General features: G+C 44.4%; 1 protein-coding gene across 1 annotated transcript; it reads left to right on the top strand.

Moving 5' to 3' along the window:
- ZBTB10 (zinc finger and BTB domain containing 10) lies at positions 1 to 27,062 on the top strand. Its single transcript, XM_068158572.1, has 5 exons — positions 1 to 1,274; positions 8,807 to 9,704; positions 20,957 to 21,130; positions 23,116 to 23,291; positions 24,183 to 27,062. The coding sequence occupies exons 1-5, from the start codon at positions 330 to 332 to the stop codon at positions 24,486 to 24,488; spliced, it is 2,499 nt and encodes an 832-aa protein (XP_068014673.1). The 5' UTR covers positions 1 to 329; the 3' UTR covers positions 24,489 to 27,062.
- The last annotated feature ends 902 nt before the right edge of the window (positions 27,063 to 27,964 follow it).

The raw sequence follows: 27,964 nt of genomic DNA, 5'->3' as shown, positions 1-27,964 counted from the left end.
CCTCCCCTGCGGTGGCTCTCCCGGTGCATTGTGGGAAGCAGCCCGTTGTTCATTTGCCATTCGACCTGATCCGGGGCCTGTTGGGACGGAAGCGCTGCCGAGCGGGATCCATTGTGGGGAGACTGCGGGCGGTGATCTAGGCCGGGGTTTGGGGGTGGGGGGGGAAGAGCGGCCAGACTTCGTTTTCTTTCAGCCGCCACCCCCGCCCTTCCCGCACGGCAGCCGGCGCCTCTCACCCCCCCCCACCCCTTCCCGCGGGCAGAGCCCTCGGCCGGGTGGGGAGCGGCGGACTAGGGGCGTGAGGAGGCGGCGGGCGAGGGGCACCCGCCATGTTCGCGGAGATGAACCGGCGGACTCTGGCGTTCCGGGGCGGCGGCCTGGTCAGCGCCGCGGCGGCGACGGCGGCCGGCAGCGGAGCCGGCGGCGCGGCCGAGGCCTGGGACCGGCAGGACCCTGAGCCGCTGAACGGGCGCGGGGCAGACGAGGAAGTGGAGCTGGAGGGGCTGGAGGCCGAGGAACTGGAGGCCACCACCGAGGAGAAGGAGCTGCTGCTGCCTCAGGACGCCGTCTCGCCCCCCGCCGCCGGCCCCATGTTCGCCGAGAGAAACCGCCGGACACTGGCCTTTCGGGGCGGCGGGGGGCTCCTCGCCGCCCCCTCTGCCGCTAACAATGGCTGCGAGGCCTCGGCCTGGCCGCGGAAGCACTTCAATGGGCGGGGGGCGGACGAGGAGATGGAGCTGGAGGGCGCGGAGAGCCTGGAACCGGAGGGTCTGCTGGAGGGGAAGGAGCTGGTCCAGGACGGCGGCTCCCTGAGTGACAGCAGCGACGACGAGGAGGACGGCGAAGGGGGCAGCCTGGGCGATGGCAGCGGCGCGGAGGGCGGCAGCTGCAGCAGCAGCAGGCGGTCTGGGGGCGACGGAGGGGACGAGGCGGAGGGCAGCAGCGTGGGCGCGGGGGAGGGGGAGAGCATCAGGCATTTCCCGCTGGCCAGGCCCAAGTCGCTGCTGCAGAAGCTGCACATCTCCTTCCAGGGCTCCTGGCTCAAGGAGTTCCCATGGCTCTACTACTGCCAGGAGACCGGTCTCATGTCCTGCGCTTGGTGCACTGCCGCCGCGGCCGCCGCCGCCCCTCCCGAGCTGATCATGGCCGGCGGGGCCCTGCCCGGGGGGCACGACGAGCTCTGCAAGGGCACCCGCAATTACAAGCGAGCCCTGCTGCTGCGGCACCACCTCTCCGCCGAGCATCGACTCAACGAGCCCGTCAGCGCCGAGCAGGTAAGGGGGCCGCGGCGGTGTCCCTTTGCCGCGGCCGGCGGGGGGTTTTATGGCCACGTGTGTGGGGTGGTTTAAATGGCTTCCCGTGCTGCTTGCTGCCCGGTGGGCTGGGCACGCCGTGCTGCTGTCGCACGCCGGCTGCGGGGCGGGAGGCCAGTCCGCGGTGCGTCCTGCGGGGAGTCCTGCGGGGAGTCCCGCTGGAGCTGGGCAGACTCAGCGCTGTCGCTCTGCAGCCGGCAGCGTTTGCGCGAACTGCTGGCTGTGCCCGGTTAACGTTGCCGGTTCGGGGGGAGCGAGTGCCGCTTTCGCTTGTTTATCTGGTGAAGATAAACCGGCGATGTGGGAAAAGTTGCGTATGGGTAGCGGCACTGATTTAAAAACACTCGACACAACTTCCTCCTGCGGTACCGGAGTGTCCGGTAGTGACTGCGTGTGAAACTGCGGCTTCCCAGCATGAAACTGGAATTTCTCTGCTGTTCCGAACGGTGTAGTCCCTGTGCACTAGTGGGTAACTTGGTGTAGTCAAGACATTCTCGCCTAAATCTCTTTTTTTTCCCGACCGTGTTGCTTTAGATTGAGCTACCGAGCAAGAAGTCTGCAATTGCTTGGTGTATGTTGGAGATAAACATGCGGTTTCCTGAAAGCCATGTTAATATGCCAGCGCTCCGCTCGGGCTTTAGGACTATTGAAACTCCTCGTGTTCCCTGCTGAACTTAAAATTACTGTGTTTTTTGGCTGCTCTTAGCAGTAAGGCAGGGCTGACTCTGGAACATACGTGGATGAAAAACTCCTGAAGAATACTGGCGTTGAATCACCAGTCTTCTGCAGCCTTTCCTCCTAAGGATGTCTGCGCTGCAGAACGTCCCTGACTGCCTGACTGGCTTTAAACTTGCCAGCGGGAACAAGCTGATGTGCTTTCAGGCTAGGACTCGAGCTGTTAGCCGAAATTAATCCCCAGTCACTCCGTTTTTCACTCTTAAGAGTTCAGTTAATTAAAGCCCCACCTTGGTTGTATGAATGTATCTGAACTGCGGTGCAGTAGTTACATAGAGTTTGTTGCACGAACATTTTAAGGAGCTCGGAGTACCTTGGACAAGAGCTGCTATTCTAATATTTGGGTAGGATATCCGGATGGCAGATAAAATGTTAGTGGAACCTAAGTTTTCTTGGAACTAGCTGGAAGGAGTACACAAGTTTTACATAAAAGCACTGCAGGAAAACCTTATGCTGCATGTTATTCAGAGCAGCATTTTTGGATTTATAAATGCACCATTCACCTTCGAATGAGTGATGTTACCTTTTCAGTACGTGTGTTTGAGGCAGCTGTTGTTAGAGACGTTCCATGGCAGTAGGTCGTCTTATCAGTTTCCTCCAATCCGGGATTTGCTGGTCACTCTGCAGTATTTTAGCCAAACTTCCTTTAAATTCTTTCTTTCTAATTAATTCTGATTTTTTTTTCTCCCTTTTTTTGTCTTTGAAAACGTTCATTTTGTTTAATGTTGCTGCAGTATGTTCCTTTTACCATCTTGTTGCCTAGTTTCTGACTTTGAGTTGTGAGTGATTACCCTGCAAAGGTATGTCCTGTCACTGTGTAGTCTCCTGTGTCACTAGATGTTGTTAATTTATCCCACCCTTGGACGTTTATTTCCCTGGCTCTGGCCAGCCTGATCTAGTGTGGGGTGTCCCTGCCCATGGCAGGGGGGTTAGAACTAGATGATCCTTGTGGTCCTTTCCAGCCCTGATTGATGCTATGAAGTAAAACATACATGTATTCCAACCAGATTTTCCTACTAAACTTAACAGGTTTTTCTTTCTGTTCTCCTGTCCCCAGTCTGTTGTAAGACTATTAAATTCTGGAAGGGGGGAGGGAACATTGGCTTATGTGTCACAGTAGCCCCAAAGTTGATGTAAGTATTTGAAGATTAACCTTTCAGCATCGTGGGAATCTTTATAATATTGGACAGAGCAAGTTTCTGGGAGGTAGCTGTGCAGAGGTGGGTGTTTGCAGGTGGAAAATGGTGCTGGATGCATCCCTGTCTAGTTACATTTCAGTTAAATTCCCACAAGGGAAGGAATTGCAGGCTTGCCAGATTCAGTGTAGGGTTTTTTGTGATGTACTTCTGGCTTACACTTGCTTTATCGAAAATCTGATTAAGAATCTTGTTTTCTTTCTGCTTGTATGTTTAATTTCCATATCCATTCATGCTTTTAATACCACTTGTATTTCTCTTGATACATATGTTCAAATAATACCAAAACAATAGCCCTGCCCTCCCCTCCCCCCCCCTTTTTTTTTTGAATGATACAATACCAGCTACTGGGAACAAAAGAAAGTAATTTGTACACTGACCATATTTCCACCATCCATAATGAGGCAGCAAAACCATTTAGATTGAATGAAACTTGGGTGAGATCTTTCAGCCTTTGTCTTGGAGACAACACACGTATTCCTGACTTGACAAGCTTCAACTGCAGGGCATGTTTAGCAGCTGCTAATAAACATATGGCATAGTGCCACTGTTCAAGTGAGAAAAGGAAACTGGAGGTGTCAAGACAGTAAAGCAGTGGAAATTTCTATAGGTCTGTTGGATATTACAGAAATGAGTGATGATTTTGGTTTATTTTGAGGATATGTTTAATTTGGAATGCCAAAATACAACACAAGTGGTTGCAGCTGCTGTAATTCAAGGGTGTTGAGTTGTCACTTGGTGCTTCTGAGACAAAATTTTGACTTGTTTTTAATCTGTTCTGCTGCTTTTAGAAATAATGTCTCCACATTAAAGCTTAAGGAAAGATATTATCAGCTTGAAACTACTTTCTCCCCCCTCCTCCTTTTTAAATAGACTGTGTTTCAAAAAGTCTTGAGAAGCAGACACTTGCTGAGAAATGGCTGCGAAAGATTTTCAGTTCTGTGATCAATTTAAATCTATCAGACGCAGATTTATTGGCTGCTGTGGGTTCCTCCCCTCAGAGCAGCTTCTTAAAACCTTTTTCTCTCTGGCCATAATTTGAAGCTGAGCTTTGGAAATGCTGCCAGAAGAGCTTTCTCCAGCCTCACAGGCGTGTTGGTTTAAAGCAGAAGCTCTCCGAAAGGAGGAAGGTCTTTGATGTGTTGGTTTTTTTCCATGTGAACTCTAATTGTTTGCTTTGTGTGAGCAGCGATGAATAGAAGTTGTGCTTTGGATGTAAGAGTTACATTATAGTGCTCCTAGGTTAACATTTTGAATTACTTCTAGCAGAGCAGAAAAGCTGAGGAGGTCAGGTCTTCAGACTAAGTGCTATCACTTACTGTATTTTTATGTAGTGTTTTTAGCAGACCTCCAACCGTGGATGTTAGGCATTTAATGGAACAGTTCTAACTGCTGAGGTGCAACGGCACATGAAACAGCAGTGGAACATCATGTATGCAGCTGATAGGACCATCTTTTGAGAGAGTTTTCCTCTGTAGCTCCATGTGCTGTAAGTTTCTGATAGCATGCTTTTGTTAGAGGATCTGTCTTTCAGGATAGGAATTAATCTAGGGCTGTGGGGAACTGCTGTAGAGTAAGGTGTGGTAGTTGGGAAGGGATTTCAGAAGCGTGGCATTACTACTTTTAACAATCCATATGGCTGAGATAGAGGGTATGGCTAGATTGGGTTTGGGTGTTTCTCCTTTTTTTGTTTTGACTTTAATCCCCCAGGAGACAGCATATGCTGGTGACCCAGGAGGAGAAAGAAAAGCAAGCTTGTAGTAGCAGGTTTTGATCCTCTCTTTCTGCTATTAACTTCTGGGCAAGTTTGATTAGTGATTTATATACACTTATTTTTGGATGTGTTCAGATGAGTCTAGTTGAAACTGAACAGTCCTGGTTTCCTTGAGCGGTCTGTTCTGTTGGACCACTTCTAATCTCACCTACAGAGAGAAGCTTTTCAGAGGTATGATGCTGTGGATTCAACAAATACAAATGAAATGGCCCTGATTTTTGTTTGGGATTTCTAATCAGCTTTTATTAAAGGACAGGGTGGTTTGGTGTTGAGGTAACTTAGGGGATGGAAATATTTGGTCTTGATTCTGAAGATATGGTTAACATATAAGCAAATACCATTAGCTTGTGGTTCTCACCAGAAAAACACTACCCTTGTGGTGATGTACCAGGAACACAACATAGCAACAGAAGCTTGAAGACACACTTTTTTTCAGTGTTCTGTGATTATTTTCTGCACTTAGCCTGTTGAACTGTTTCACTTGTTCTTGTACCAAGGGGAGATGTTTAAAACTCTGAGGGATATTCTATTTTTCCTTTTCTCACAGTAAATGTTAATTCTGCTTGTCACACTTGGTGTGCATAGGCCCAAGGATGGGTCACGTGGTTTTCATTGCATGTGAGATGTGGCATTAGGGTTAGGTACCTCCACACCAGCAGTTAAACAGCTGCTCCAATGTTGCAGTTAGTTTTAAAAGGCTTTATGCAGTCATTGATGTGAAGCCGTACTATTGATCTCTTGCCCTCAACACACTCCCTGATAGACAGCTTGGACACCAGTTCCCTAATCCCACTTGTTTTCACCCAGCCTTCTGGTCTTTCCATAATGAAGACTTCAGTCTTCAGTTTCTGTAGCATATTTATGATTTGCAGCTTCTTTTCATCCTCCTGGCTTGTCATTTTATTGGGAAAACAAAAAAAAATACACATTTCACATCTTGATTTCCTCTTTTATCAGCTTGATATGCTGGATAAACAGTTAAAATGTGCTCTATCTCCATTCATGAATTGGGCATTTGTAAATGGCATCCTGGCCTGCATCAGGAACAGTGTGGCCAGCAGGAGCAGGGAAGTCATTCTGCTCCTGTACACTGCACTGGTTAGGCCACACCTCGAGTCCTGTGTCCAGTTCTGGGCCCCTCAGTTTAGGAAGGATGTTGACTTGCTGGAGTGTGTCCAGAGAAGGGCAGCAAAGTTGGTGAGGGGTTTGGAACACAAGCCCTATGAGGAGAGGCTGAGGGAGCTGGGGTTGCTAAGCCTGGAGAAGAGGAGGCTCAGGGGTGACTTTATTGCTCTCTACAACTACCTGAAGGGAGGTTGTAGACAGGCAGAGGTTGGTCTCTTCTCCCAGGCAGCCAGCACCAGAACAAGAGGACACATTCTCAGGCTGCACCAGGGGAGGTTTAGGCTGGAGGTCAGGAGGAAGTTTTACACAGAGAGAGTGATTGCCCATTGGAATGGGCTGCCTGGGGGGGTGGTGGAGTCACCATCACTGGACGTGTTCAGGAGGAGACTTGATAGTGTGCTTGGTTGCATGGGTTAGTTGATTAGGTGGTGTTGGCTGATAGGTTGGACATGATGGTCTTGAAGGTCTCTTCCAACCTGGTTTATTCTATTCTAAAAAGAGATGATCTGGCCCTGATTATCTGTCCAATTTTTGTGGTGTTTAAGGTGTTCCCAGAGAATGGAATTGTCAGCTCTCATGGCACCTACCTAACATTTACTATGTGAGGTGTGAGTCACTCATGATTGACTTTGACTAGAGTGACAAGCGCTTTAGGGTACTACAATTTTCAGCTTAATTTGATCCAAAGTCAGTGTAACTGGTGTTTTGAAACGATGCAGTGCTCTGTTGCTGGAGTGACAGGAAGCTAGTCGAGATCTGAAATCCACTGAGAATGTATAGAGCCATACTTAGCTGTCACACATTTGAGACACGCTTTCTCTTTCAGAGCTCTGATCTGCGGGAGTACTTGAGTATGTCAGGGAGCATGCAGAAAATACCAAGGCAAGGTTGGACAGAGATCTGTTGCTTGTTTTCACGTAAAAGCCTAATTGCTTTTATTTCTGCCTCTTCACTGAAGTGTGGGGGTTTTTGTGTGGAAAGGGTGGAGATCTAAAAGCAACTGAAATGTGATGTCAAACTGGAGTTTCTCTGTAGGAGATGATGAAATAATACTATTTCCTTTTTGGTTGTGCTGGGCATCCTTTGCTGCTTGTAGATGTAAATACTGTTTTAGAGGATACAGTTACAGGCTAAGTTGTCATCCCAGTGATCCACACTGGGGTGATTATAACCTGAGGTGAGTAGTCATTTAATACACTAATTCCTATGTGGTGGAAAGTGACTTTAAAAACCCCAAACAGACAAAAAGAAGCAACAACAACAAAAAGCTGGCTTCCACCATAGTTCCAAATAAAGGCTAGTACTTTTTTAGCCCTGGTGTAGATTATAAGCTTGTGGCAGCATTAACATTACCTTGTTACTGCTGGTTTTGATCTGATCTTGAGGCAATTGAGCTTGAACCTCTAGCCCCAAAATCTGAGATTATGTTTCAGAAAATGAGGAGAAAACAATAATATCATTTGCAAAATCTGGTATTCTCTCATCCTGAAGCACATTGGAGCCAGCTAGTTTTGTACTGGCCTTATTTGTTAGAGGAAAAGAGAGTTTTAGAGGTGCAGTGTAAAACAGTCATCGGTGCTGCTCTTGATGGCAGCACATGTCCATCAATGTGAGTATGGCCTCAAATATGCCTGTGTGTAGTCTTTCTCTTAGCTGTTGCTTTGTAGCAGCTCTGAATTGTCTGTCTAAACAACAGTTAAAAGTTTTCTAAATGCTCTAAAATCCAGTTCAGCTCTCTTGTTATCCCAGCCTCTCAGTATCTGAACTAATCTTTCATAAACAGCTCTTTTCTCAATGTTAGATTGCCTCATACTACTTCTAGGAAAGATTTCAAGCCATGTGTGAGGTCACATCCTAAAGGCTTGTAGAGAAACAAATTAATACATGTTGTCTGTATACCAAGTATGTACCAGTGAAAGGTGCTGCTGCTGGAAAGTTTCAGTGCAGTCTTTGTTTCAATGATGGAAGCTTAACTTTTGGTCGCCTGCAGTATTCTCTCCTTGTCACATCATATAGCCATTTAATCCTGAACCTGCCACGACTAGAAAGTAAAGAATAAATGCCTAATTTGTAGAGCTGCATGAGAAATATATCTCCTGTTATTACTCCTCCAGTAATATGTTTCCTTTAAAACAGTTAGATGGGGAGATACAGGCCTAATCTTGACGTATTCATCTCTCGGCCTGAGAAAATCTTGAATGGGTTGTCAGGGTTCTACTTAACCTTTTGAACTGGAGATTTCTGGGGAAGAGCAAGGGGTTGGATACATGAGAACCAGGTAGTTAAATCTTTAGCCAGAGAGACTGGTGAATCTTCACCATACTGGGTTAAGAAGCACAAGCGCTTCGCACTTAACTAAGCCTTCCCTTGCTTTTGACTGAAATATCACTTCCTTTGCCCCCGAGGCAGTTCTGCTGGTTGTGGTGGTGGTTCAGATTGGAGGGCAGAGGGTGCAGCATGAGATCATGTTTCTTAGCTTTCAGAACTCTTTTCTGTAATTACATATTCCTGCTTGCCTTTATGACCAAGAACATAAATTAAAAATAATGGTTTGAATAACATTCTCCATTTGAGTTTGTTTTCATATCCTTATTACAGCGTTGGAGGACTAAGGAGAGCATTCATTAAGAACTAATTATGGTTGTGGTTTGTTTTAATTGCAGGAGTCAGAGTTGCCCTCGGAACTGAATAATGAAGGATACTGTGATTTTAACAGCAGGCCAAATGAGAACTCGTACTGCTATCAGCTCCTGCAAGAGCTCAACGAGCAGAGGAAGAAAGGCATTCTTTGTGATGTTAATATTGTGGTGAGCGGGAGGGTCTTCAGAGCTCACAAGAACATCCTGGTTGCAGGCAGCCGCTTCTTTAAGACTCTCTATTGCTTTACAAACAAAGAAAGCCGTAACCAAACCACTGTTACCTATTTAGATGTTGTTGCTGTTCAAGGTTTTTCTGTCATCTTGGACTTCTTATACTCCGGTAACCTCGTGCTTACGAGCCAAAATGCCATTGAAGTGATGTCAGTGGCCAGCTACCTTCAGATGACGGAGGTTGTCCAGTCCTGCCGCAACTTCATTAAAGATGCCTTAAACATAAGTATCAAATCGGAAGCTCCAGAGACCGTTGTTGTGGATTACAACAGAAGATCTGTTAGTAGGGATGGTTTGTCCCCAAGGGATCAGAAAGTTGCCAGCTTCTGGGCAACACGAAACCTTACCAACTTGGCAAGCAGCATCAAAACCGAGAACGATGGTTACTCGATCGATGAGGGCCAAATGGAAAGCTACCAAATGAATGACTGCAGCTGGGTCCAGGACAGCTCACCTGAAACTGCTGAAAATGAATCTCAAGGTGAGGGAAAAGTTTTTGTATGGAATGACATGGGTGCACAAGGACAATCAGTTCAAGAACCTGGAAAAGCAAGAAGGAAAAACCAAACTGCAAAGAGGTTTATTTATAATATCCCACCAAATACTGAAGAGAACTCGGAAGATTGCTCGGCGTTGCAGCCCTCAGTGCCCTATCCAGAAGAGGATTTGTCATTTATTAAAGAAGAAACAGGTAAATATTGCTCAATGTCAGTCATGTCACTTGGAAACTAAATTATTGAATAAAAAAAAATGCATCAGAGTGTGACATTTATAAAAGGATGTTGACTAGGATCTTCTAGTAAAGTCCTCACACCAGCTGGGTTACTAAACTGATGATCTGATTCTCCACTTAGGGCACAGCAGTGTATCTTCAGCTAGAGAAGGGAATGACAATGTTGTGCCATGTGGTGTTTGTGTTTGATGCCTGAGTTGGGGATCCTCACTAGCTGCTAGAAACCAAATTTTTACCTTTCATCTGTAGCCTTTCTTAGGCATAAAATCAAGGAGTGGTAACTGGTGCCTATTGATGTTAGCTGGTTGCATGGAGAGAAAGGACCTTCATCATTTCCTTCCCTACACTAGCAAAAGATTTTTCTGGTGATGTTCCTTACCTGAGTGTCACCTGGGAGGAGAAGTCAGCTTTCTGCTGCTTTTTATTGAAAGGACGTCTGGAAGACAACAAAATGGCTAATATAATAGAAACTCTTAAAGTAGACTTCTGACATGGATTGGAAGAAGATGCCACAATATGACACAGGGTAGAGGGAATACTTTGTGTTGAACAGTTCTCTTTAAGCAGATCTCAAGAGTGACTGAAGTCATAGTTATTTTGGTTTTATTTTTTGCCCTTAAGGATTTATGGTTAATATAAATGCTACAGTAAGATTAAATATCTGGTTGCTAAACAAATGTGGTCACACAAAGAATTAAAAGCAGTCTGTTCAGTGTAGCTGGGATTTGGGGCAATGTAATTAAGCTCAGGATTTTACTGTTAAAATTCCTATACTGTATGAGTAGCTGAAGTATATCTTTGAAACACTGCCATCTACCTGTATCACTTCTAGCTGAATTAGCAGTTTGACTCCTAAGGTGTGGATTTGAGACATGAGGAGCAAAGCTCTTTAGATGTGCCTATTTCTAAAGCATTTTAAAATATGTGCCTCCTTCAAATGGCAAGGGACTGGATATCCTCTGCTTCCCAGGTTCAAGGGGTAGCATTAGGAGAGAAACAGAATCCACAGCTGTGAGTGTAGAATATTGCTTGATACTGGTGGATTCCAGTGACAAACTACAGCTGTGAAAGCAGCCTGCGAGTATTTATTTTGGTGGAAGACTGTCCTTAATTTCTGCCTGCACCCCTGGACTTGTCTGAAAGCAAGGCTGAGAGAAATCCTTTTGGGGGTAGCAGGGTCAGGCTGTTTCTGCTGGGGCCTTGCAGTGCCTGTGCCCACAGTGCTGCAGGTGCCTGTTGGCGCAGCTGGTGGCTGCTGAGGTGCAGGAGGCAGTGGATGAAAGTAGGGCAGGCCAGCAGAGGCCATGTGGTGCCTCTGCCCTGGGCCCAACAGATAGAGGCATGAGCATCACAATGCAGAGTGCTGCAGGCTGGAGCTGTGGACCGCATCTCTGGCACGGGAGCAGGAGCAGCCACTACAAGCTGTGGCCATAGAGCTGGCCGGTAGTGTGGTGCAGTAGGAGCTGCTATGGAGAAGCAGCTGTGCTGAGAAGCTCACATTAATCTGTAAATGCTTCAGTGGGGTTGCCTGGCTTCACCTCTGAACTCAGTGGGCAGGTTTGCTTCAGCTTTGCAGTTCACTTTGGGAGTGTGTGCTCGGGAAAGTGAATTTCTGGATCTTCTCTTGCTGCCCAAGCTTTCCTAGGCTGCACAAGGTTTCTTCTGCTGAAGTGAAAATAAAAGCTTTTTTAGAACCATATTTATGGCCTGTCAATAAACAAAGGCTATAAGAGGCCCTGAGTCCATGGAATCAGGTTAGCTAAATTACAAGGTACATCCTTTCATTTGTTTGTTTGTACAAAATGCCTCCAAAATACACTCACATAATACATTGGATGAAAAGAGCTGTATGAGAGGCTAGGGACACCCTGAATTTGTGTTGTGCTGCTGGCCTAAAGCCATTGAAAGTTCTGTGATTGCAAGGAGTTTGCTTTATTGAACTGTGAAATAGTGTCAGCTAATGATGCTGGTTACTTTCAGAGCACAACATAAGTGGCACCAAGGAAATAATTCCATTTCCTGTCAATGTTAGAACTGGTTTGGAAGCTGTTTCTAATAAACCCTTTTACAGAGTTCCTCCATGCATACACATTGTTTGAAAAAGGAAGAGCTAACTGGAAGTAGGACTTGGTGCTTTCACCCATAATCTGTGCTGCAGCATCTGTTTCCTCCCCTACTACTGGCTAGGTTTTGCTTTGCTCTGCAGATACATTCCATACTTAGTCTTCTTGCAGTTGCTCCCTCTATGCCCAAGAAAAGGTGGTGGAAGAGGGAGGAGTGGAGAATTGGAAGAATGACAAGAATGAGTTGTAGAGTAACTGGCAGGTTATTGGGTAACTTTTTAGTTGTGGATAAAATCTCTTGTGGAGATGAAAAGCTCCCAAAAATAATAATCACTGGGAGTTAAAAATGCCTAAGAAAATATCTCCTGGAAGAGATAAGACAATGCTGTGAGAAGAAAAAGAATAGTAAATTCTTATGATGAATGCTAAGGAATGCTCTGTCCCTATGTGCTGCTGAGGGATAATCAACACCAGCTTGTGGTTGTGAGATGTCCAGTTACAGGCAAAGGGACTTGCTGTATCCTTGATTTATGGTTTTGGTGTTTCTGTGAGGGAAAAGGAGCGCCACAGATATGGTAGAAGGGAAGCCTGATTAAGAATGTGCCTCTCACTACAAAAATTTACCCCCAAAGCCCCTACCTTGAAGGCCACAGTAAGTGGATTTTTCTGGGTTGGGTCCTGCTAGCTGAATACTACTTAATAAACACTGGAAGCTTTCTGAGCTATCTGCTCCTTGCTAAAATGTGAGTTTTCCTACAGGTATCCATAAGGATATGTCTGCTTCTTCCTTTCACCCTGTGTTTCCAGTGAGTTTATATTTAACACTTTCCCTGCAAAAGTAGTACTTTGAGCTTCAAAAACCTCCATGAAGTTGAGATGGATTTTAAATTGCATGTACCCCCTTACTTCATTTACCGACTCTTGCTGCAACTTAGAAACCTTCTCCTGTTTTACCTCTGTTAATGAAATGAGCTGTGTTTCTTCACACTGAAAGTTCCCACCCATGGTACTGTTTTCCCTGCTAGTTGATAATCTGCTAAAAAAAACATTGTTCCTGTTTTTACAGCCGTGGTGCATCCTACAATTCACTGTTTACCATGGTGAAAATAAGGGTAGTCAGTCTGCATCTCTTAGTCAGTTTCCAGTTCATAATAAAAGCTCTGTGATTCTAATTCCTTGCATTCTTCTCTCCCTTCATATGTTTTATCACTCCTGGAATTAGTTGTTCATTTGGGCTGGTTTTGTGCAGTACAGGTGTCCTATCCTCAGGCTTCAGAACACAACTGTGAAATGCTGGTCATGCTTTCCAGAGCTGACTGTGTTGATTCTTAAGGAGACTTACATGTACTATCCCAAAGCTTCACGAAGCTACCCCCAGATTTGTCACCATGATTTTCAGAGTAGATAATGCTGTGCCCAGACAGAAGTTAACTGTGCTATTTCTTCAGCTGGCTTTCCTCCTGCAGCTCAAAGTTGTAGCTCAGTCAGTCAAATCTAATTATTTTATCACATGCTGAGGAGTGAAAGTGTTTTTACTGCAGATGTTTCAGATCCTTTTGGACTGCAGTTGATTTTCAGAGTAGTGTGGAGCTTTTTTTAAACCTCTGTGAGGATTAGAGTACAACTTCCTTTAAAAAGCCTTCTTTCCAGATAGTAATTGCCCTGGAAAGCAAAGTCTTGTTTTTATTCACGGCCCCCTTATCACCTACATGCTTGACTTCACACCCTGGCCATTCCCATTCGATACTGATGGAGCTAAAAGACCACTTTAAGGCTGCTTAAAATATTCTTCATGCCTTCTGACACCGCAGGGGGGGAAGAAAACCCATGATGCTAGGTTTCTTCCTTAACCTGTAAGGTTTCTGTGTTCAGTAGGCCTGTTCACTTCAGAGTTAAGCCACCTTAGCTCCCAGTGAAAGCGCTGCATTGCTGAGTGACTGTCACTGAAGAATTTATGGAGATGTAAAGGCATCAGCTGCTGTTTATTTACTCTTGGTGTTGTGTGGTTTGGGGTTTGTTTATGAAAAGTGAGGGAAGGGATAGATCATCCCCAGCGTTGGTAGCTGTATAGTGGCATGTAGTCTATCTGAAAGATGTTACCTTCAGCTTCCCTTTCTCAGCCCCTCTATCCTTGCTGAGTTGTTTTGCTCAGTTGCTAGGTTTGCTGCCCAGCCATTTATTCTCTGTGTACATTCTGGAATTCTTGTGTACAGAGTCTGGAGGCATTTTTTTTTTTGGGGTGGAGGGGAGAGTCAGGGAGCATTTCTTACTTGTGCCAGTTTGTGGCAGCTATTGGTAAATATATCCAACCAGAAATGCGTTCATAGCTCGCAAGGTTTGTACTGCAGCATAGCAAGCTTGTGCTGGGCATTTCATAGTATCATAGTATCATTCAGGGTTGGAAGGGACTACAAGGATCATCTAGTTCCAACCCCCCTGCCATGGGCAGGGACACCCCACACTAGATCAGGCTGGACAGAGCCTCATCCAGCCTGGGCTTAAACACCTCCAGGGACAGGGCCTCAACCACCTCCCTGGACAACCCATTCCAGGGTTTCACCACTCTCATGGTGAAGAACCTCCTCCTCACATCCAGCCTGAATCTCCCCACCTCCAGCTTCATTCCATTCTCCCTAGTCCTATCACTACCTGAGATCCTGAGAAGTCCCTCCCCAGCCTTCCTGTAGGCCCCCTTCAGGTACTGGAAGGCCACAATTAGGTCACCTTGGAGCCTTCTCTTCTCCAGACTGAACAGCCCCAACTCCTTCAGTCTGTCCTCATAGGAGAGGTACTCCAGCCCTCTGATCATCCTTGTGGCCCTTCTCTGGACACATTCCAGCACCTCCACATCCCTCTTGTAATAGGGGCTCCAGAACTGGAGGCAGTACTCCAGGTGGGGTCTCACCAGGGCTGAGTAGAGGGGGAGGATCACCTCCCTCGACCTGCTAGCCACACTTCCCCTGATACAGCCCAGGATTTACCCCAGAGCTCTGTGTGGTACATGCAGTGCACACATGTTGGTAGAAGCACAGCTTAGCAGGCAGTTTCACTTTAGCTGCTAGCCTTTGTTGGTCAGCTTCAGTAATTCAAACCTTCACATTGGAAACAGTGGAGAGGGGAGTTAGCCAAATCAGAATTGCTATTTTTGTTGTGAAAATGTAGCCACAATTGCAGAACTTCAGTCACTTCTGGCTATTCCCAGGGCTGGGGGTGGCTTTGAGAGGACAGTTTTGAAAAGCTGTTCTTTTAATCTGGAAAAAAACCCCAGCCCTTTTGTCATGCAGCAGTTGTCTTTCATGCTCAGGTCATATGTATGACAAATAGGAGCTGTGTAAAAGTTGCAGTCTTTTACACATCTGCTCACTTGTGACTTGAGTTGATCCCCATCTCTAGGGTGTAATGTTCTGTAGTACTTTGTAAGGAGAGCATGATGCCAACCCAGCAGGCTTAGATTGTCATGTACTCCCAGGGCTTCTGCAGGCTTCCCAAGGAGGCTTCTGGCGGTTGTTTTGTTTGTTTGGGTTGAAAGGTTTGGATGTTTTCCTTCTTGTTTTGATGTTTTTACAGGTTTGGGCCTCTGTCTAGTTACCTTCCTTTTCTTCAAATATCAGTCTAAAGACAAAGTTAAGCTTTGGTAAAGTAAGTCTGGAATGAATGGTGCTAATCTGGGTGTTGATCAGTTACACCATATGGCTTGTTAAAATGGAGCAGTTCTCCAGTGCTGGTGCAGAGAGAAACAAATGGCTTTACTTTGTCAGGGAATCCTGATGTTAGGACTGAGATGGGAATGCTTTTTTACCCCTCCATTAGGGAGAAACTGGCAGCTTTGAGGAAACACAGGCCTATTTCCTTGGATTTGTTCTGCAGTCACTTTTTCAAAGAGCATCATTTTATGCTCCTATTTTCTTGCTGAGATGTTTAGTTTGATTACCAGAGAGTATCACAGAACAGTTGGGTTTTTCTGCTGAAGGACCTTAATCCTAAGTGCCAGTCAGTCTGCAGGAGTTTCATGCAGCCTTTCAGGTGTGTATCTCCCTGAAAGTCCTACTCCTATTAATGTGTTAAATAGAAGACTTGAGGCAAAGGGGTAGTAAACTGTTCATATGAAAAAGTCTTTGAGTTACCTCTTGAATATGTTACTTGAGAAAACTCTTGCATCTTTAAATCATCTTGTTTGCAGTGTTCATGTTCTGACCCTTGTGCTCACAATATAGTCCAGAAGTTTATGGATCACAGAATCAGAATAAAGTTCTATGGATGAAGGTATTTCCTTGACAGGGAAGTGAAGTTTTCCAGAAAGCAGCCCACTGAGTCTCCATACTGTTTACATCTTCATCAGAGATCAGGATAGTAGGACAGGAGACATGCTCAGCAAGTTTGCAGATGGCATCAGAATGGGGGGGAGTGGTTGATATGCTAGAGGTCAAGACTGGGTGGTTGTTCAGGTGGACTTCCAGTGATTGACCAACAGTAGGGAGAAGGCTGAGGGATCAACCTGCTGTCTTCTGCCTTAATGAGGCTACAGAGAAAACCCTGATGTGTGTAGTGAAAGGGCAAGAGTTGGTTGTCACAAGTTGCAGCCAAAGAGGTTGAGGATGTATATGAAGAAGACCACTAGCCATGAGAGTGGTTATGTTGGAACAGATTGCTTAGAGGCCTTATGGAATCTCCTGTCCTTGCAGTTATGTAAAACTTGGCAAGGTCCAAAGCAACATCCAGTCCAGCTTTGATGTGAGCCCTGCTGTGAGTAGGAGGTAGGTGACCTTCAGAGATCCCTCCAGACCCAAGTTTTTGTTTGAGTCTCTGATAATACACTCTGAGAACAATAACTTCCTGAGAACAGTAACTCCCACAAATAACTGGTCTGGATGAGGACAGCTTTTACTGTCTTGCCCTTCACTGTGGGCAGAGATCAGCAAAACAGCTTTCTAAGGGAGATGGCACCCCTGTCTCAGGGAGTAGGTTTTCAGGGAATACATGATAAGCAAGTGGATGATATATTTGACATCAGCTGATGGTTATTTGTCAGTGATCTGTCTCCATAGTCAAGTCAGTGAACCACTTTTTTTTTCATGAAGGGGAAATAAAGAAAACTCAGGGCAGTTGGGAGAATGAGTAAGACTGCATTGATGAAGTGTCTCAAGTTTGTCTCAGCTGCCTCTTGGAGCAGACAGCTCAGAAGTAACATGCTTTGATCCCTTTTCAGAAGCCAGGTTCCAGGTGTGACTAGTGCTCTGGGAGCAAGTGGAGTACAACGTATTTTCTTTCCCTCACCTTCCCAGAATGTCAGTCATGGCAGTGCTGGCTTTCTCTGCCCTGTTGCCCAACAGGAGCAACAAATCCAGTTCTCTAATAGCAGCCAGATTGTATCAGCAGATTAGCACTGCTCTCTTCACAATCCTTGGAAGCTATGGCCTAAGTCTACTTTGTCTTTTTTAATTGATCTGTAAGAGCAGTCAGTGTCATACAAACTGGTGGGAAAATAGCAGTGCTCCTTTTCCTCTGGTTTTGACATTGTATTTAGTGTTAATGTGTATAAAGCAATCAGAAGATAACTTCATTACAGGCAACTGTGTCTATTCCCTACTCCATGATTCTTTTTCTTCACCAAAAAACCCAACCTGGTTTTGGTCACAGATGTTTCTATTCAGTTGGGTTCTGTCCTTTTGACACCCCCCCTGCTTCATCCCTTCACAACTGAAAATCAGTGAGTCTGGCCTCTGGTTATGATTTTTCCTGAGAATGAGCAAGGTAGAATGTAAAATCCTTCCAGAAGGTTTTGGTTAGTTGTCTAGAAGCCTGCACAATTACTTCATTATGTTTTACTCTCTTTATCTCTTCTCAAATGGACATCTTAAGAATTTCAGTTCTGGCACTTCTTAATCTTATTATTTGTATTCTATTTTGGTTTTATTGCTTTGGATTTAGTGGGTTTTAAGATGGGGGTACTGATAGAAACCTCTTCTTCATGCAGTTGGGGACTAAGGGACATTGGATTAATAAATTTCACCCCTTTTAGGAATCACCTAAACTATAAAAGTACCCTTAGATCAGAGGAAAGGTGTGAGATGCCTTGGTCTGGAGATACAGAACATTATTGCTTCTGATTAACCTTGATTGGTCTTCCTTACTGCTGTCTACGTTTGGCCCTCTGCACCCCCAGCCTGCCAGTACAGCTGCATGTGTAGCTATTACCTGTCTCCTCTCAAAATCCCCTGGGTTGAAGCTGACAGAGCAGGTCAGATGATTGCTATAGCTGCAGTTATGCAAGCAGGTTTCAGGGGACAGTTGCCCGAGTGGGAGAAGATGCTGGGAGCCACAGGGGTCCATAAGGCTTGGCTCTGCTGGGGCTGGGAGCTTACCTGACTGTAGGCCACCTGGAAAACTAGCAGAGGCAGGCTATTGCACTTCCACTGCCATATGGGATTCATGTCTCTCCTGTATGGATGAGCCACTGGACATGAAAAAGGCCTTTCCTGTTGTTTTCTTCTGAGCACATTGTCTGTGTGCTTAATCTAGCAAGCAAGTTTTCTAGGTCAACAAATTATTCCAAGAATAAGCATTAGGTTTAATTATGATCTACTTAGTCCTGTACTGTGCAGAGACTGAAGAGTCTAGCAACCTCTTATCTCTTGTGGTATCTGTGGCAGTGCTCTTTCATGTTCTAGCAGGTCTTCTCATCAAACTGGAGGTAGAAAGATTTAGTAGCTATTATCTGCACTGAACTGCAGCTTTTAAGTCTGTCTGTATGCCAGGTCTTCAGTTAAGATCTAGATCTGTGCAGAGTTTTAAGCTTCTAACTTCTCTCAAACCTCAGTACCAGCTGTGAGCATGAATGTCCCCAGTGACATTCAGTTTGTGTTCTCTTAGATCTAGAACTGTTCAAGTGCCAGTGTTCTGGATGTGCTCTGCTTGGTGCCACTCAGTCTTTGCTGTATGCTCACTTGGGAGGAAGAAGCTGTGCCATGTCCCCTGTGCACAGCATGCCTGTTAAATCGGGGAGCAGTAAATGCTGCTTCTGTTGAGCTTGCAGATACTTCTCCCATAAGGGAGGGGAATATTTTGATCACTTATCTTCCACTGACTTCAATGTCAACTAAAGACAAAGCAGCACTGTTAGGGAGGAAAAACCTGTAAAGAAAAGTACTAATATTTTTAAGCATTATAAAAGCCTAGTTTGTTTTTTTTTCTGCTGGATCCTGAGATCTGCTTTAATTTGGAGGCTTTTAGCCTTGAGGTCAAGTCATCTTTGCTGTTGCCCAGAGCTGGACAACACTGCTTCCTCGCTACTCCTTCCTTGTGTGTTACAGAAGGAAGTTGAACTGCTCACCTCAAAGGAATGTGTAGTTGGCATGTCTATAGGGTGTCTGTGTTGTATTCCTCAAGCTGTTGTGAGATGCCATTGCTGAAGTTCATGGCTCCACGTTGGTGTCAGGAGTTCTTGCCTCTTTTGGACATAACAATAGTTATTAGAGTTAGTAACTAAAGGAAAAATACTTTCCTCACTACTTTGTTTCTTGAGAGGGAGATTTATTTCCCCCTTTTTTCTCTGTATACCAAAATAACTGGGTGGGTGACCTAAAATTCTGGGATTTCTCTTCTTTCCTCCACTCAAGCTCTGCTTTGTAACAGCTCTGATAGAACACCTCATTTGGCAGCCATGATTTGTCTCTGCTCATTGCTTGCCATTGTCTGAAGGACAGAACTGCAAGCTTCCTATTTGGTAATTGATTTCCTTTGGAACTCTTGTCTTAGGCTGCAGATGACACCACTGCTGCCAACTAACACTGCGTGAGCAGTAAACAGAACTACTGTGTGTGCCTAGTGCTGTGAGGGTTTGCAGTCTGTGCTTTGCTCCAGCAAAAGTGGAGCTTGGGACTGTCAATGTGCAGCTTACTGCTAGCTGCATGAAATTCTGCTTTGCACTAAGAACTTCCTTTCCCAGGAAAGTCCTTAAAATCAGCAGCAGGGGGAGAAAGGAAAGAAGAACACTTGGGCTATGAAAATACATGGTCTCAGGTTTGAAAGCAAAACTGTTTCTATTTGCTGGGAAGCCCTTCAGGAGACTTTTCACAACAGTGGCACTGGAAGTCCAGCATGAGGAGCTGAGCACCATCCAAACAAATAAAAGGAGATCTGCCAGTTTCCACTGCAGCTGGTTTGTTTGACAACTGTGTGCCTGGGAGGAAAGTAATGGCTTGCTGAGTTCATGTTTTCCAGCAAGCTCCTGTCTTGGGGATTGGAGGGAAGAATGAGTTATTTATTTATTTTTATTTCCTTTTTTATTTTTTTCCCCACTGGTGCCAGTAGAGTCTTGGCCCCACAAGCAGGTTTTTGTCAGATGCTAAGTGCAGCTTTCTTGTGTACTATTTATAGCTGTGTGCTGGGTAATAGTGATTCTGTATTCACTCATATGGTTCTTACCTGTTACAAAAGTCAGCAGTTAAACCAGCAAGGACCTTTGTAAGGCACTGTTCAGTTCTGAGTGGTTTTTTTTCTTTTAACCTTTAGAAGAAGGAGGGGAAAAAGCTAGAAAGACCAAGCAAACTGCACAAAGAGCTCCTCTGAAGACCAAAAGTAAATATGCAAAGTAGTCTTTGGGGCTGGTGTATTCCACATAATTATGGTCTCTTGAATTGATGTGGTTATAGAGGGATGATTATTGAAAAATGGACTTAGAGATCACTGTAGGATACTTTATATAAACCAAGATATTTAAAGCACTTAACATACCACTGAGATATTTTAAGTCAGGAAAAAAATGACACCTCCAGCAGAAAATGTTTACTTTTGTACCAGTTAGACTGCCTGTGGCAGAGCAGATGAAGTCACTGCACAGAGCAGTTGTAAAGAGAATCCAGTGGAAAACTTTGTAGCTATGTGGTGGTGATAGTGAGTGAATAAATATCCTTGGTGGGAAAGTTCCTAGAGTATGAAAAAGGGCTTTGAGTTTTCCTCAGGACGGTGCCATGGAGAGCAGTCCAAATAACGCAGTTACTTCTTCGTTTCAGTATTGAAGGCAGGGGAAAAAAGGTTATAGTCATGATTGTAAGGCTTGAAACTCTCTCTTTTAAAAGGATGGATAGTTTGTGAAACAACATGGCTGGTCAGAACCCAGGCAGCTAAAGTAAAAACTGTCTGTAACAGGTTCTTCAAGTGACTTCAAGTACGGACTGCTGCCGGGTACTTCAAATGACTTCAAGTACGGATTGCTGCCGGGTACTTCGAGTGACTTCAAGTATGGACTGCTGCCGGGTACTTCAAGCGACTTCAAGTATGGACTGCTGCCAGAGTCTTGGCCAAAAGAAGCTTGGGAAAATGGCAAGTATTACCTGCTGGAGGGGAGGTGGTTCTTCAGCTTTTGGTAGGCGTGCTTGGTCTGCTGTGTCCCTGCTGGTAATATTGGATCCCTTTGTTTAGAGATGTATATGATGAAATGTTTACATAAGCCTTTTCCATATCATTTGCCTTTCTGGATAATGTAAACTGGAGTCATTTCTTGGAGGGAGAAAAAGGCATTCAGAAGTGTGGAAAAGGCAAAGCAGAACACTATTCATACCAGCTTTTCTGTTCCTGAGTATGAAAACCTGAGCTCTTCAGGGATAGCATTTTTCCCCCTTACTAATCCAGCTACAGAGAAATGGGCTTTTAAATGGACCACTTGGATGATGAAGATACAAAGTTGAACATAAATTTAAAAGTAGCTCTTACTGCTTTATTGTAATGAAGATTTCTAATGCAGTGCAGCCATAGCTCAAGCGCTTTTTAGCCAGACCTATGCTCCATAACCTGCCCTCTCACAGCTTGTGCGCCTCTCTTAGTAGTTCAAGCAAGCAATTACCTGTAATTATTTTTCTGTCTGAAAACACACCAAAACCCCATCACATCTAAAACTGCTAGATCCTCAAAATACATGAAGTCTTCAGTACAAAGAGGATCTCCTTGATGGCTGGGTCACAGTAATGCTGACTGCTTCTCTGTAACTTCCAGCTGTAAATAGTTCAGTTTTACAGTGGGAGAAATTGGGTCATCAGAAGGTAAAGGTCACTAGCAGGCAAGGGATTAGAACTTGGGTCTTAGGTCTGCCTGTTCTGCAACCATTAAATTCCCAGGTACAGCCCTGATGCCTGCCTGTCTGCCACAGCCCTGTTGATGTGCCATTTGAAATCTTTTGTGAACTTACTTTTCCTAAAGCAAGCCATGGTGTGACATGATGTTGACATGCAGCTCGCGTGAGTGCTCCAGTACACCAAGGCAAACTTCTGCGTGTTAGCAACATTTAGCTTCTCTCCTATGATGGATTTTAAAGCTGGGAGGAGGCATCTTGGATCCAAACATGCAGGCCCATGAGTATAGCACACAATTCCTTTTGCTTTCTTTATGCCAGCATCAACATTCTAAACCTTATGCATATAATCATGTTGCCTTTGCTGGTGCTTCTACATGGTTCTGGTCATGCCATAAATGTTCTTACCTACAGAAGGTTGAGTCAGGACCCTGTTAGTCAAAATAATCCTTGTATTCCTGTGTGGCCTTCTTCATAGCTGTCACACTGTCCTGAACGTTCCTGTTTCAGCTATTTTGCAGGTGTCCTTTGAGCAGGTTGTGCTAGTCTTGGTCCAAGGATATGTGAATGGCTCTCTTCCATCATCAAGAGGAAGTGGGATATTGCTACTTCCAGACTGCTTTTTCTGCTCTCTATTTTTCCCTACTGTTAGCTATTCTCTACCCAAAGTCTATTTTGGTCGAAGATCTGAACCAATAACTTCCCTTTTAGATACTTCAGAATTCCTCTCCTTCTTACTGTCCCACTCCTTTGGTCAATATTTGTTCTTGCTTAGTTATACTTTATTTATTTGTAGAGTCAGATCTTGGCAGGCAGTTCCTGTACATAATTCTAAGTAGAATATTGGGAGAGAAGATTATATCTGTCAAAATGCTGCGTAGCTAGAGAGTTTCTAATCCAGAATAAAGCATTTCCTGCTGTAGGTGACCTCTAGAGAATGGAATACTGCTAAGTTGTAGCTAACTTAGATTGATGAAATAAGACTTCTTTTCAAATAGCTGATCTGTACTTGCATAGCAAAAGCTCCTTGGTTACAAATGTTTTTCTAGCAAGATCATATGTGCAGAACCCGCCAGCATTTGTGGTTTCTGCAGGCAGGCATTGTCCTAGTTTGGGTGATGAGAAGTGATGAAGGTCCTTTGTTGTTTGGCACCTTTGTGCACCAGGAAGAACACAGTGAAATAGTTTTGTGTTTTTGTGTGTGTTTCACCTTCTTTTCTCCTGATGGCTTGTCTTGTAGGTGATTCCTCTGCTTTAATCATGAACAAGTTGAAGTGTCCACACTGTAATTATGTAGCCAAATACAGAAGAACACTAAAGAGACACTTGCTCATTCACACAGGCGTGAGATCTTTCAGTTGTGACATCTGTGGGAAGCTGTTTACTCGAAGAGAGCATGTAAAGAGACATTCCTTGGTAGGTAACCTCAAATGTGTGTGTGTCTGCACAGGGACCAGTGGGGCTTTGTGGGAGAAGCACTGTTCGCTGAGCTACCATCATGGAAATGGTTTTATCTTAGTCTAAACTGGACAAAGATAAGCATCTCTTTTGTCATAAATTATCCCACTTACATTTTTAGTGGAAAAATGCAGTATCAATTAAGGCAGTTGCTAATTTCAGGATGATTTTGAAAGTGATGTGTTAGAGATGCAGTATATGTAAGTATTCTGTAGGTAATGAAAGGCAGTTTTGGCTTGGTGTTACTGAAACAGAATTGTGCTACAGTGCTGCATCATCATTTTCTACAAGGACACCTTGTTCATCAGCAGTGACACAAATTCTGCTTAAATACTTGTCTCACAGCTAGACCAAGCTATAGCATAGTGTCTGCTTTAAGGCTCAGGGAAGAGTGAAAAGCATCTGAGATGCATAAAGTAGATGTCCTTCTGACTTGCATTACACCAGTACAATAAGCAGCAACTGAGCTTAGCCTGTCCTGTGCATGTTGCATAAGTTGGGATTTGGCTTGAGTGCTGTTTATCTGGGGATCCAGAGAAAGTATTATCTGGCTTGGGTGGTTTGCAGGTGCTTTGTGTCTAGTCTGTAAGGAAGTTAGAATTGTAGAATCAGTCAGGGTTGGAAGGGACTACGAGGATCATCTCATTCCAACCCCCCTGCCATGGGCAGGGACACCTCACACCAGATCACCCTGGCCAGAGCCACGGAGTGGACCTCTAGCAGCATTACTTTGAACAGTGTTGGGCATCCTTTGGAAGAGTTCACAAAACAGGTTTCTGTATTAGCAGTGACTCGTTTTTCTAGTAGTGTATACAAATGCAGCCTGGTCTGTGTGTTTATCTTCTGTAGGTGCATAAAAAGGATAAAAAGTACAAGTGCATGGTGTGTAAGAAGATCTTCATGCTAGCAGCCAGCGTTGGAATAAGACACGGATCACGACGTTACGGAGTTTGTGTAGACTGTGCAGATAAATCTCAACCTGGAGGGCAAGAGGGAGCAGACCAGGTGCAGGACACAGATTTCCCTCGGGATGAAGAATACGAGGAGAACGAAGTGGGAGAAGGTGACGAGGAGCTGGGTGACGACGTAGAAGAACAGAACGAGCAGTCTCGATGGGACGAGTCTGGGGAGGTCTGCATGCCTTTAGATGACTGACAGAGCATCTGACTTGAGGGTGCCACGGGCGGACACTGCACGGGTGGGCCCACGTCCACCTGGGGACTGAAGGCTTGCAAATATGGTACAGGCTGGATGGTAGTTATGTTGCTGTGAAACAAGTAGGGTCAAAGCCTTATAGCAAAAAAAAAAAAAAAACAAAAACAAACAAAAAAAAGGATTATTAATTTTTTTATGATATTTGCACAGGACTGTACAGCATCCAACCATTGGGTTGAATTATACAGAGTCCTCACATCTACAGTCAGTTATCAAAAGAAAAATGTATTTTTTATTATTTATAGGCTATAGCTACTGGGGTCCTCTTCAGACATAGTAGTGACTGTACTTATGTTACACATTCATGTGTCTGTGGACATGAATGGAGAGAATGGCTACTTGGTATGGAAACAGAGACAGCTTTCCCAGACCCACCCGTACCTGGTCAGTGAAGCGGTAAAGCTAATCTGGGCTAGCAGCCCTCCTTCCCACAAGCATGTCTTGGCCATACAAATCTTACCTCTCCCTCACTCTCGATAGGTGAAAGCCAATCATTTGAAATAGGCATCAGAGCTAATGCCAGCGCCCTGCCGAGGCGAGGCGCGCGCACGGGCGGAAGCGTGCCCGCGGCTGGCAGAGGCGGTACGCACTGGAGAAGCGAATGATGGCATTAATTTAGCGGCTATTCCTTCACAGTTTTCAGTTCTCAGTTACAGGGGGATCGCTTCCACAGTTCCAAAATGATCTTGCCGAAGAAATGACCAATCTCAGACCAACAGACTGAGCAGAGCATGGGTAACTCCTCTGCCCCTCAGTCAAGAGAGGTAGTCCTGTTGAAAGCTATCTGATGTGCTCCCTCCCTCCCTCCTGTAAGGCTCCCCTCCGCTCAAACTTTCTGACTTCCCTGGTGTATACCTCAGTCCCACAGAATAAAAACACAAGGAATGGAGAAAGTGTCATATTAAACAGCTCCTTGGTTGGTAATTTCTTACTCGTCTGGTTTCTGGCTAGTTGGTGTGGTGTGAGTTGGACACTAGGCTCTTGTGCCCATCCCTCGTCATTCAGATGAACGCAAACGACTTTTCTATTCTTTTGTACTTTAATGGGCTGTTGCTAGTGTGTAATATAAACCAATTACATTCAACTTGATGAATTAATTTGCTGGGTTCTTACTTCTTTTGAACAGAAAGTCCAAAGCTAAATAATGCTGAGTTGTTTACTTTTCAGGATGATGTTCCCTGCACACTTCTAAACAATTTCCTAGGACACACTCAAACTTGAACTTTTGTAGCCACGTGGATTTTCCTTTTTTTTTCCTTGTAACATTGTACCAATGATTTCAGACCTCTTTCCTAGGGAGAGGAGGGCATTACACCTTCATCCTGAGCTCCTCTGTCTCGTCTAGCCTGAGGCAAATGGCTTCAGGCAATCATTGGCACAATACATCCGATGTAGTACGACGTCGCCACAAGTAAATATGCAGAGCATTCACCACAACACGTAGCTAGGCCAGTGTCACAGTACTGTATAAAACTACTCACAATGGAGGGTCACCCTATTTTTCAGCTTTGTTTCATTTTCAAATGAGTATATATATATTTTTTTTTCCCCCCCTACTTTATATCAGGTAACTAAATTATGCAAGTTGTGTGGACAACTCTGAACTCTTGACGGACAGACTCTTAATGGTGCTCCACCTGGTCACACTTGGTATGTATTTAAAGAGACAAGCTTTGCTGTTGTCCCTTACATCAGTGGAACAGTAATGTGCTGTTAAGGCATTGGTTTTTGCTGGCTGAAGCTGAGATAATTTTGAACTACACTTATATGGGAATTAAAACCCTTCTCTGTTTTTTTTAATCATCCACTTGTTTCCTTGCTAGTTTCCACCTCGTTGGAAACCTGACAGGTGGTCAGGTGGTTTTTTTTTAGGGGAGGGTGGGGTGCCTTTTCTTGCTTTCTTTGAGGTTTTGTTTGGGCTCTTTCTTTTCTTTTCCTCCTCTCCAATGAAGAATCCATCTTACTGCTCTAAACTCCAATGAGTAACATGTAATTCTGGTGGGGTCCAAAGTAGAAATTAGGTTGGGCAAAGATGATATGGATGACAAAAGTATTTTAAACGTTTAAAGTAATGTTCTGCTTTGTGAATATGTAAGTATAGCATAAAGATTCTTTCCCCCACCCCCCATCCCATTTATCCCCCTTTAAAACCATAGTTTACAATTGGTAGATCTGTCTATATATATAAATATATATATATATATCTATCTCTGAAAGTCACCTAAATCTGCTTTACTAGAATACTGCTCACTTAATACTTAGAAACTGGACCTGGCTCTACATTCTCAATGTATTTTCCTTTTGTTTTGGTTTGATTTTTTGGTTTTTGTTTTTATTTTGTTTTGGTTTTGTTTTGTTTCAGTTTTTTTTTCCCCCTGAAGGTGTGAACTTTATTCTCTTGGAACTGAATCTTCTTTTACTACTTAAAATCATTTATGTATATCTGGTAAATTATGACCAAATTTGTTGTTAGACTGCATACAGTAAATTGAAATATACACTTGGTACACTACAGCATTGTTGTGCTTTTGTTCTGGTTCTGTTGGGAAAAGCAGGCTTCCATAGCAATCTCAGGGGTATTTAGGAAGACTCAGATCTTACTCCCTGGCCTTAATGTTCTATTGCATTGTGATAGTCATCACTTCCTCAGTAACACTTCACTGCTGGCTTTTAGAAGCTGCATGTAACTACCCTTGGAAGGGCTGGAGGTAGAGGGATGACTGGTTAAGTGAAGTAGCCCAGTGGAGGTCCCCTGTTCTTCTGATTCTCCAGCTTAAGAGCTTTGGATGCTCTCTACAATCTGGGTTTTCTGAGCTGTGTATTCAAAGTTACTTGAGAGATATATATATATATATATATGAGATAGATATCTATCTCATATATATATATATGATAGATATCTATCTCATATATATAATATATATACTTGGGACCTCTAAATGAAGAAAATGTCTTAAGAATTACATTAAAAGGGACAGCCCAAGTTTCTTCTTAGAAAAAGAAGGAAGAGATTGCAGTTTGCCCTAGAAATCCTCTTACCCTTAAGAAATGCTGGAGCTGTGCTGTAGTAATGTGGCAGTGAGTTTGTTTGGCTTGGCTTGGGATTTATTGTGGGTTTCCCCCCTTTTTAAACAGAAGAAAGACCAATGCCATTAAACTGTCTTCCTCACAGATTAAAAGAGACCCAGTCTTTCTTTTTGTCTCCTCAAACCACATGTCTGAGATGTGCTTATTTGGAGCAGTGCCACAGCAGAGCAGTTTTAGGAAAGGAATCCTGGGTGCTCTAAAACCAGACAAAAAGAGTTCTGATGTTGGGTTTCCCACCACCACCACCTCTTTCTGTGGGTTGGCTTTTGCTTTCTGGTCTCTTCAAGGAGTGGTGGTGATAAACAAAGGTCACCCCAGAAGGGAGTTGT

The sequence above is a fragment of the Melanerpes formicivorus genome, unplaced genomic scaffold (genome assembly GCF_026170545.1).
Source record: "Melanerpes formicivorus ecotype bairdi unplaced genomic scaffold, bMelFor1.0.p_v2 SCAF_40, whole genome shotgun sequence".
NCBI lineage: Eukaryota > Metazoa > Chordata > Aves > Piciformes > Picidae > Melanerpes > Melanerpes formicivorus.
Note: the sequence above shows the minus strand (reverse complement) of the source record. Positions and strands in the feature narration are given on the sequence as shown.

What these genes read in the sequence shown, in the direction of transcription:
- ZBTB10 (XM_068158572.1), top strand. Translation starts at nt 330, where the DNA reads ATGTTCGCGGAGATGAACCGGCGGACTCTGGCGTTCCGGGGCGGCGGC. An exon ending in AGCCCGTCAGCGCCGAGCAG is followed by an intron (nt 1,275 to 8,806) that starts GTAAGGGGGCCG and finishes TTTTAATTGCAG; the next exon opens with GAGTCAGAGTTGCCCTCGGA. An exon ending in ATTTATTAAAGAAGAAACAG is followed by an intron (nt 9,705 to 20,956) that starts GTAAATATTGCT and finishes TGTCTGTAACAG; the next exon opens with GTTCTTCAAGTGACTTCAAG.